General features: G+C 45.5%; 2 protein-coding genes and 1 long non-coding RNA gene across 5 annotated transcripts; 2 read left to right on the top strand and 1 right to left on the bottom strand.

Moving 5' to 3' along the window:
* Positions 1-437: 437 nt before the first annotated feature.
* On the top strand, positions 438-2353 carry LOC135636015 (uncharacterized). Its single transcript, XR_010495784.1, has 3 exons — positions 438-1266; positions 1985-2094; positions 2180-2353. It is a non-coding gene; the product is annotated as an uncharacterized LOC135636015 (long non-coding RNA).
* A 1550-nt stretch (positions 2354-3903) lies between these two features.
* LOC135635052 (interactor of constitutive active ROPs 1-like) lies at positions 3904-5684 on the top strand. Of its 3 annotated transcripts, none has more exons than XM_065145860.1 (4): positions 3904-4054; positions 4138-4200; positions 4272-4416; positions 4500-5684. In XM_065145860.1, the coding sequence occupies exons 2-4, from the start codon at positions 4187-4189 to the stop codon at positions 5442-5444; spliced, it is 1104 nt and encodes a 367-aa protein (XP_065001932.1). In that variant the 5' UTR covers positions 3904-4054; positions 4138-4186; the 3' UTR covers positions 5445-5684. The 3 variants fall into 3 exon arrangements, with proteins under 3 accessions (XP_065001932.1, XP_065001931.1, XP_065001933.1); XM_065145861.1 differs by having other exon boundaries at positions 3948-4041; XM_065145859.1 differs by having other exon boundaries at positions 3908-4200.
* Positions 5685-6713: 1029 nt separating this feature from the next.
* Positions 6714-8722, bottom strand: LOC135635051 (gibberellin 2-beta-dioxygenase 3-like). The gene is made up of 3 exons (XM_065145858.1): positions 8148-8722; positions 7546-7891; positions 6714-7315 (listed from the first exon to the last, which is right to left on the bottom strand). Exons 1-3 carry the CDS (start codon positions 8549-8551, stop codon positions 7076-7078), a joined length of 990 nt encoding a protein of 329 aa, XP_065001930.1. The 5' UTR covers positions 8552-8722; the 3' UTR covers positions 6714-7075.
* Positions 8723-9977: the final 1255 nt, after the last annotated feature.

The raw sequence follows: 9977 nt of genomic DNA, 5'->3' as shown, positions 1-9977 counted from the left end.
CTGCAACACTTGGGAATTGAGCTGTCTTTTCTGCATGCTGCGATCAAACGATTGTACTTGTGATCATGTGCAAACAGATCGGCTGATTGCCTTGAAATTCCAACCTAATCGAATCGTACTTGTTAATTTTAGAGTAAATCCAGCAAAAAAAAAAACATCGGATTAGTGATTCAGTCGAAACTCTCTCTTTTCCTCGATCATCAACTGTAGATATTGCGATCGATATTGCCATACGTTCCATGAAAACTGTGGAGATGGGACATCAGTCAAACTCCGTGGTTTCACTTACGATAGTCCTTAATAATTCGAGACTAATCTATGGTAATTAGTAGAGAAGTTCGAATTAATAATCGGAAAGCGAGATTACGTGCATCAATCAAATCATGCAAATGATTAAGGTGATACCGTAATTTATGCTGGTGAGTCCAACATATGAATCGAATCTAGATTCGCCGGCCTCCTATCTTGCTTATCTACTTTCAGAGAGGCGAGGATTCGGGGATTCGTATGATCTTCTCGAGATTCATCATCTCGTTATCCTGAAAGAGTCCGAGATTGTGGGGGACACTCGATCTACACGCCTTATAAGTTGAAGAGGAACCGACGTCGCTTCCTTGACCCGAGTTCAAAGAGGTCAACGCAATGGCGTCCCATGAAGAACGTGAGCGCTTGCTCTTCATGGCCAAGCTCGCCGAACAAGTCCACAGATACGACGGTACGTCGTTGCCATCTTCCCTATTCTGTTAGGGTTTTATGCACCGCTGTTGCTTGTCACGCAGAGATGGCAGACTCGATGAGGAAGCTGGCGCACCTCGACGTGGAGCTCACCACCGAGGAGAAGAGGTTGCTGTCGGCGGCGTACAAGGAGGTGGCCGCGGCCAGGAGGGACTCGTGGAGGATCCTCGCCTCGATCGACGACGAGGACGCGAAAGCGAAGGGTCGCTTCTTCGGGGTGATCAGAGAGTACCGCCGGAAGGTGGAGGCGGAGCTCGCGAGCATCTGCAACGATGTGCTGGCCATGGTCGACGACCACCTCATTCCCTCCTCGTCCGATGCCGAATCGTCTGTCTTCTACCACAAGATGTGCGACAACGACTTCTCTCGTCGGTATATATTCATGGCAACTAGAGGTTTCCAAGGACCAAAAATGTGACTTTTTATCACGATAATTGTCATAGGAAGGCAGATTACTATCGATACCTCGCAGAATCCAAGACGGGCAATGAAAAGAAAGAGATTGCAGACAAGTCGCTTAAAGTTTACCAGGTAATAATAGATCACCACCTTCTTCGAAATCCATGTCTTGTGATTCGTGGTGTAAACTCATATAATCTATTATTTTGAGCACAGTCTTTTTCTGCTTTCTTCAAGTAATCAAAGATGTGTTGTCATGTAGATCGGTCTGAACATTGATTAATCATCTCCACTCTTCAAGTCTTAGAGCTTAATTTCTTATTGGTCAGCTGTTCTGTAACGAGAGTCGATCGAGGTTACGTTTGACATTTGGAACTGAAAATAATAAATCTAAATTAAATATTCGGAGAGGTAGTCAAACACCTCGACTAGACTGGAGAGATCTTGTTGAGTTGGATGTATCACTGGTCCTTGTTCTATCTTTGCTGGCTCCTTCAAAGATAGGGCTCTCTGAAGTCTAAAAGTAGAAGCCACTGTCATTTTATCTTTTATTGAGTGATTCATTTAGTTAGAAACATTTTCTTTACGTTGTCTTTTAGACTTGTGTTTTTGATTTGACAGAAGAAATTTCATAGTTTTTAGTGTTATCTATACGATATCGGTGTCGGTGTTACTAATCATTTCTATCGTGACACATAATTGAATGGGACTTTCGAATAGTATGATCGTCATAATTATTATTTATTATTATTATTATTCTATAACGAGTAAAAGTGATTGATCTGTTTTCATGTGCTGCAGAGCTACGAGCATGTGTAACTTTGCTTATGGTAGTCTAAATCTGTTTCAGGCTGCTACCAAAATAGCTGAAAAAGAGCTATCTCCGACAAATCCAATTCGCCTGGGTTTGGCTTTGAACTTATCCGTTTTCTATTACGAGATCATGGGCTCACCCGTGCGGTATGATGCTACAGTGGAGCTTGATTTCGAGCTTTTGGTTTACTGTTTCTGTCCTCGTTTTACTCCTGAACTATTATAATTTCAGGGCATTCCAAGTAGCACATCAGGCTTTTGATGAAGCCATCTGTGGGATCGACTTGATGGATCCAGAAGAACCATGCAAGGATAGCACTTTGATCTTGAAGTTACTGAAGGATAACCTCGCTTTCTGGATCTCTGATGTCAATACGTTCGTAGACTAGTGATGTAAGTTCTCTATGCCAGGAGGAATGTCAACAGTCAGTGATGTAAAAGTTCAGTTCTCTTCTTAGTCGGTATCTGTGCAGAAACTCGATGACATTATAATTGAGTGATGCTTTGGCTTTTTTGCATTGGAAAACAAATCGCGATTTTGGAGAACCATCATCGTTGTCGATTGTAATACATAAAGAGATCATCTTCTCCGATGGTCTCCATCGTTCGGGAGTGTGAACTCCAAACAGGCACGTGACGCAAACCCCACAGGCGTAGAAAGTGAAGCTTTTTACCATCCGTTGAGGCTCAACCCCCAAAGCATTACGGGAAGGCTTTTGCAGACAGTGATGGAACGTGATAAGTTGGGTGAGTCCTAGAATTTGCGAGTCATTGAAACTTTAGTTGGTAGGCTGTGAGATGCAGACATTGGGACCTGATCAGAGAGTGAGAACACATGCAATGTTTGTCCGAAACTCGAAAGCTTTCAGCATCATCACACCCAACTGTTGCCTCCCCAATCATAATCTCTCTCTTTTAAAAGCAATTTGCATGCCCTATTTGTTCTTGAAAAGAAAGCTTTTGCATTTGGTAAGAAACATTCCATTTCTATATGAAGTGGAAAATTATGTGCTATGATGCACTCACTATATACACGGAAAACAAAAAAGAAGATTAGGTGCTGTAAGCTAACACAAGTGCTTCAGGATGCCTGCTCTGTTTTTTGGTCGAGGATGCTACTTCTCAGAAGAGCTTCTTAGATTTTTTATCTTTTTGAAATAGCACCAAAATATAATTCTGTCCAATCTTTTTTTTTTTTTTGTTCCTTTTTCTTCCCTCGAGAGCTAAATTCTTACAAGTGACAACCAACAGTATCAATCATCCGAGTGGGAAATATTTAGAGGTGCATTTGGAGTAAATCCTTCTTGCATGCGAAAATACTGGAGTATATATATAGCTGGGAGAAACTTGAAGAAAGATTCTTGACTTCTTCGACTTCATCATGAGACGCCAACGAAGTAGGGGGACCGATCGAAGTTTATCATGGAAGAAGGAGAGACTAACGCTCTTCATTCTTTTCTCCTAATTCTCTTATATTCCAAGGCCATGTTTGCTCGGACTACTCGAGTTCAAATGCATGGATGGCAGTGCTTCATCTGTTCCATTCCAAACAGAGATATTCCACCGTTTGATTTCATGTCTCACGTTATAAAGCAGATTAAAAGTTAAGGAGAACCGCAGTTGTGATCATTCAGTCTCCTTCAGCGTGTACCGAAACCTGCTGTGTGAGATCTCCAGCTCTGGGAATTCCTTCAGTTTCTGCTTTGAATCAGTAAATCTTGTGGTTTCTTTTCTGCAAATCCAATTTCCTCATTATTAGCATCGAGCCGAACACCAATCCATGGTAAAATTGTCAGGAATAGGGTCCCAAATTTGTGGCAGTAACACTGGAAATCGTATCCTTTTGGAGAAAAAGGAACGAAGGAGTTGGCCATGCGTAGCTGTCTTTCTTCTCTCCATCAGGCAGTCATTTATTGAATGGGGTCGATCCATGTTCCATGGTCTTCTCGCCCTCACCTTCTCGGTTCTTCTGAACCACCTTCTTAAGTGGCGAGTGGGCTTCGAATCACGCAGAGGTTTATTGCATGGGAGTCATCAGATCGATCCATGAGGTGCTGAGCGCCAGAAGCTAGAAATGGAGCGTGGGGACGTCATGTGTTAAAACCATGCAATTTGCTTCATCCTTTGAGTCTTCAGTGTTGATCTTACCGGTTCTCAAGCCAAAACCTTAACTGCTGAGCTTGTACGCAGGTGGTGGGCGATCTCGTAACAAGCCACTGCAGCATTGAGCTTCGATTCGATGCCGAGGTCGAGGTACTGATAAGAAGCAGATTCATGTATTTGTTTTCTGTTGTCAAACCTATTGATCGCTTGTTGGGAAACAGAGCGTCGGAATTGCCGCAGAGGCAGCCGCAGCGAGCGGCGCCTCTTCACCTGAAGACCAACTCTGAGGCCAACAGCCACCAACGCTCAGTCGACCGCCGTGCGAAGCCGGAAGATCGCCGATCCCCTCGTAGTCCCTTGCACGAGGTAAGCTTCCCACTATCCCTGTCCATCTTGATGACCTCTACATCTATGATCCAATTCTGTGGCTATTGTTTCTGTGGATCCAGAAGAAGCGCGGCACTGGAGTCTCCGACGTGGAGACCAAGCTTGGCGAAGCGCAGGAGGAGCTCAAGATGCTAAGGGACCGGCTGGCTTTGGCCGAAGCCGCGAAGCTCGATGCTCAACGAGCTCTCGAGATGGCCAAGAAGCAGATACCCTCTGCTATCCCAGTAGTGAAAGCAGAAGAAGAGGAGAATCTTCTGCTTCAGCACGACTCCGAAGGGACGTCAGAAGTCACGCAGGAGGCGAAGATTGAAGAGGAGAGCGTCGATTCCGCGCGCACTACTGATGTCTTCGAAGTCGTAGCACCGACCGAGCCCACAAACGTAGAGAACGACGATCACAGCAAGCCCGGAGAAGAAGCGACAGTAACCGAGAAAGAGGAGGAGGAGGAAGCTAAAACAGCAGTCGAGAACGAGAAATACGGGAAAGATCAAATGGTAGACAAGAAAGAGGAACAACAGCGCGGCGGGGTAGAGCTTCCGAATTTGCTCGACTTGGTTGAACTCGAGGACACGACAGAGGTGGGAATTGTGCTGGAGGAGAACGTGTTCGCTAAGACGACAGCGGAGTCGCAGACCGTGAGAACTGCCGACGCAGCACGAGCCAAGGAAGAGGAGCTCGCAGAGAAGCTGAGATCAACGGAGGAGGAGCTGAAACAGAGCAGGGAGAAAGCGGAGCTGCTGACGGAGCAGCTGCAAGCGGCAGTAGGGGCGAAGTCGATGCTCGAGGAGGAAATGAAGCGGCTGAGGGTGCAGACAGAGCAGTGGCGAAAGGCCGCCGAAACAGCTGCCGCGGCGCTGGCAGCCGGCGACGATGTCGGGCACGAGGAATGGGGTCCGGCGCTGATGGACGGGGATGCGATGGGGGAGGAAGGGGCCGTGGGGAAGCGGAAGGGGGCGGGTGTTCGGGTCTTTGGTGACCTCTGGAAGAAGAAAGGTCAGCGCAAGTAGAGATCGGATCAGCCTTTTGGATTGCCTTTTGATGCCGCGCCGTGTCTGTTTGCTTTGGTTTGGTTTGGTGGATGGTTGTATCTGCGTCTCTTCCCACGCCGCTGTTAAACCACAGACAGTGTTGCAGATTTGACGACAATGGATCAGATAATATATAAGATTATATAAGAGAATCAAATGTTTTCCCAGAAGAACATAATTTGAAGTTGGAAATATATCATTTCATGTGATGGGTAATTATATCTACTGTCGCAATGCATCATTCGATAGCAAGCTTCTCCTTCCTCGAGTGAAGTCATGTTGAGGTTGAGCAGCCGATGATAGTGGGACGATGGCAGACGTAGGTCAAGTCACTGCGCCTCCAGTGGCAGGTTCACATGGGCCTCACACACAGCTCACACTACAAGGTCGGCGACGAAGGATGACAATTCGCGTCTTCTTTCTCAGCACCGGTCATGTGCCGTGCCACCGCAAGCCATTGATTCCATGCGCCAGAAACTGGATGCCTGTGATGTCGTGCTGTGGCCAACGGTCTCAAGGAGGTCCTCCGAGTGCTCACTCCATTGCTCAATCACCAATTGCCAAGCTCTGCGACTCACTGCATGTCTCTGACTGCTCTTAGCAGCTGGCAACTTTCTTCCCAGCTGTTTGCTATAGGAGTTGTTCTTCTGTTCCACATCCTTAAGCAAATGAACATCTAGAGCAGCCACACGAGCAAAGCTAAATTACCAGTCCCAGAGATGAAACATGAATCTTAATGTCGCCAATCAAATGCGCATCCTCGTAGCAGAAGATAAAAACCGACGAGGAAGGAGAGGGGAAAAGAACATGATAAAGCGAACAGTACGTACGCACCTGCATCGATGGTGACGAGGGGGGGGTGCGTTCATTGAACTTGCATAAGCATTGATGGGGAAGATCTCTACAGCCCATGGAATCGAGTTGCCTCTACGAGTAGCCTACTTGGATTTAAATGCTACACACGTCGTCGTCAACGGAGGGGGAAGGAGAACATTTAACGCGAGGGAAAAGGACGCATGGAATGATGCATTCCACGTAAGGTAGATCTACCATTACGATTAGTGGTAATGGAAAAAGATAGATAATAGAAGTATGAGCTCTGATGATGGAAAACATCATAGATCATCATCCTGTAGTTTGATGTACACTCGTGAGCTTTTATATGTAGCATGAGAAGGGTTCAATTAGTTCTGTATGTATTCATATATGAGCAATGCCATCCACAACAGGAGGTTGTACGAGTAGGACTTGCCCAGATGTAGCAGTGCCTGTATACGATTCATAAACTGACATGCATCACTGTAGCAGTACTATTAACAGGACTATCTCAACCAATAACAGCAGCAGCAGCAGCAGCAGCAGGGTAAAGCTCTTAAAGATACTAGGTAGAAAAGACTAGGGCATGGCTCTTAAGGCAGATACATTTGCTTGACATCGATGAAAGGTGGTGGCTTGCTTGTACATGAGAAGAGTTGGTACCGAGAACAAAGAAAGAAAAGGCAGCAGCGTATAACCTTCTCCGGATACCATTTCTGGATAGAAAAAGCAAGGGAAGCTGTGCCAACTCGTCTTCTTGTGTCACCAGCTCTTCTTCCTCCATCAGTGACCTCTCACTTCTCAAACGGTCCAAGCCTGTTATCAGCCAACCTTGATTTATATGCAGCCTTCTTGTACTCGTCCCATGTGAACTCTTTGTACAGACTGTGCTCTCTTTCCCCCATCAGCTGTGGCAACGGGGCAATCTTCTCGGCGAAGGGTGGACCAAAGAAATAGATCATTGAGACCCTGGACTCCATCCCGTTGGCCACCACCCTGTGCCTCACACTCCTGAATCTCCCATTTGTCAGAACCTACAGAAAACAAATCCTATCCTGAGTATCGCAGAATTATGATCCCTAGGCTTCAGCAAGATGCATGAAGCTTTCGAGTGCTGTTTTATGTGACAAAGACATGCAAGTTGTTTTGTATTTGGATGGAGGAGATATAGTAGACCACTAGCGTAAGTTGCTTAGAGGATTCTTCCTCACTGATATTTACATGAACCGGAATCAGTGTAAGAGCTGGGAAGGGGCATGATCACCTGCAAGGAATCACCAACATTGATGAAGAAGGACTCTTCATCCGGAGGAACCGAGACCCAGCTCCCATCCTTGAGCGATATCTGCAAGCCTGTGCTGTTGTTTGATCTCAGTACAGATATGATCTGTGGGTCTGTGTGCTCCCCGAAGCCAGTCAAGCTGTAGTTCGACCCTCGAAGCACTGGGCATGGAGGATAGTGATTGAGCCTAAAGATTCCGTCGCTCGCCTCACTTGTCACTAGTTTACTGATGACATCTCTTGGCTCAATCTCTAGCCCTTGGGCCATCAGCTCTAGCACCTGAGAAGCTAGTTTCCTGACGGCTGATAAGTATTCCTTCAATGCAGAGCTGCAACACATCACACCGACCAAAACCAGAGTAAAGCTACACGTTAAGAGAGAGGACAAAAGCTTCTCAAGAAGCGAAGAAAGTGCCAAAAATAACACACATCGGTTCTACTGCAAGACGCTCATGAAATAGTGTTAGAACCGAAAACAGGATCATCATACTATCTACTTTCATTGTTCCTACCGAAAAGAACATACCGAATACTATTAGAAACGGAAACAGAATCGTTATAATATCCATTTTTTGTTGTTCTTACCGAAAAGAACATGCTGAGGGTTCTCGAAGAAAGTCCATCAGAGTGTAAGACAATGGCTTCGAGGTGACTGCGAAGAGAAGGTACTCCACCCAGCCCATATCGCCATTAGCACCGATCCTTTTGTTCCCATAACCGAGCGGTTTGGCAGGACCCGACTTCTCCTTCTCCACCGGAGGCAAGGAGAAGAAGTTGACAGCCTCCGCCTCTAGTCTCCGCATGAGCTCCACCGGAATCCCATGGTTGGTCACCTTGAAGAAACCGAACTCCTTGCAGGCATCGACGAGGCGCGCTGCTGCGTCAGGCTTGGTGAGGTCGACGACGGGAACACCCGAGAAGCAAGCCGCGGGCTTCGGCGATCTAATGAGGGATATCAGATCTAGTGCTGGATCAGTCAAGACCACCATCTTTGTAGAGAAAGGGAGCAGATCAGAAGAGAACGGGGTTTGGGGGTCGCTTCCTATTCCAAGCGGAGCGCTGTGTAGTAGAATTGCATGAGGAGGTGGATTTATATAGACCAGGCCGCCACCAAGAGCACAGTGATAGCTGCTCCTGCAAGGATTCCAATTTGAACCTAGGCTTGGAATCGTGCGATGATCTTCCATCTAAAGTGTCCCGCGGTTGATAAGCTTGAGATCCTCATTTCAGCTCCGACTCCGACATGATTGGATGACTAATATGTTTTCATACATGAACCTTATGTGTCTGTCAGCCGCTTGACCTTTTTATGCGTGATGTAATAGGTCTGTGGACAAGTTCTTGAGCAAGAAGGCCTGCATTTTAAGGTGGTAGTCAAACGTTTCACCTCCTCTTCATCCTCCAACCCTTCACGTGTATGTTGTCCCCGAGAGTGCGGCGAAGAAAAGGATGTGCATCTCCCATTAAACAAAGGCTTGCTTTCATCTTCATGGGCTCGTTTTGTCAAGCGATGATGATTCAAGCAATCATTAAGTTACTGCAAACCTCGAGCCGGCTGCAGAAAGTCTTTGACGCACAAACAGCAAAGCAACAAAGGTCGGATGACCTGTGATAAACCTTGAGCCGGCTGCACAGAGTCGCCGACGAGCATTTGCTTTGCGCAAATGAAATGTCAAAGCAACTCGTTCCACAGAGAATGTGCACGCGGTTTGGCAGGCGAGTCTCATTGATTCCATATATTTATTTATATACGTATTATCTCAAGCTATGACATAAGGTTTGACTGGTTGGATTAAAAGAAAGAAGAAATCAAAACAGATCAAACTCTGCTAAATCAAATTAAATTGTCGAACCCGTTCGTTCGGTGAAGTATCGAATCATATGATTCGATACAACGTGCTTTAAAGGTTGTATCCGTTGGCATTTAGTAGCCACAATGGAGAAGAACATAAAATGAATTATTGAGGGCGATCTCCTGTTTAGGTGGACCAAGTCACCCATGGAAAACAATTATCATGAGAACGCCTGCATGCGAATTCCATCGCGGAAGGTCTACGAATGGCCACATCGATGGAGATGTCATCTTTTGCACGTGTGACGGTCTTCGCACATACGTTTCAAACTGAATCGAAATGACGGTTCAGTTAAGGTTTCTGAATTTTTTTTTTAATTGAAATCGACGATTCTTGAATAGTGGTTCATTAAATAAATAAATATATATATATATATATATATATTATTTTCTAAATTATGTTTTATTATTATTAAAATTATTTTTAATTTAAAAAATTAAAAACTAACGGTTCAAACTAAAATCATAACCGTCAATTCTCATTTCAGTTTCTATACGACTCGATTCCGGTTCTCAAAATTTCAAAATACGAATCAAAACTGCTTTGTTTTGAAACTGTATCA

This window comes from Musa acuminata, chromosome BXJ3-4 (genome assembly GCF_036884655.1).
Source record: "Musa acuminata AAA Group cultivar baxijiao chromosome BXJ3-4, Cavendish_Baxijiao_AAA, whole genome shotgun sequence".
Classification (NCBI taxonomy): Eukaryota; Viridiplantae; Streptophyta; class Magnoliopsida; order Zingiberales; family Musaceae; genus Musa; species Musa acuminata.
Note: the sequence above shows the minus strand (reverse complement) of the source record. Positions and strands in the feature narration are given on the sequence as shown.

What these genes read in the sequence shown, in the direction of transcription:
- LOC135635052 (XM_065145860.1), top strand. An exon ending in CTCGTAGTCCCTTGCACGAG is followed by an intron (nt 4,417 to 4,499) that starts GTAAGCTTCCCA and finishes CTGTGGATCCAG; the next exon opens with AAGAAGCGCGGCACTGGAGT.
- LOC135635051 (XM_065145858.1), bottom strand. Translation starts at nt 8,551, where the DNA reads ATGGTGGTCTTGACTGATCCAGCACTAGATCTGATATCCCTCATTAGA. An exon ending in CCCTCAGCATGTTCTTTTCG is followed by an intron (nt 7,892 to 8,147) that starts GTAAGAACAACA and finishes GATGTGTTGCAG; the next exon opens with CTCTGCATTGAAGGAATACT. An exon ending in ATGTTGGTGATTCCTTGCAG is followed by an intron (nt 7,316 to 7,545) that starts GTGATCATGCCC and finishes TGTTTTCTGTAG; the next exon opens with GTTCTGACAAATGGGAGATT.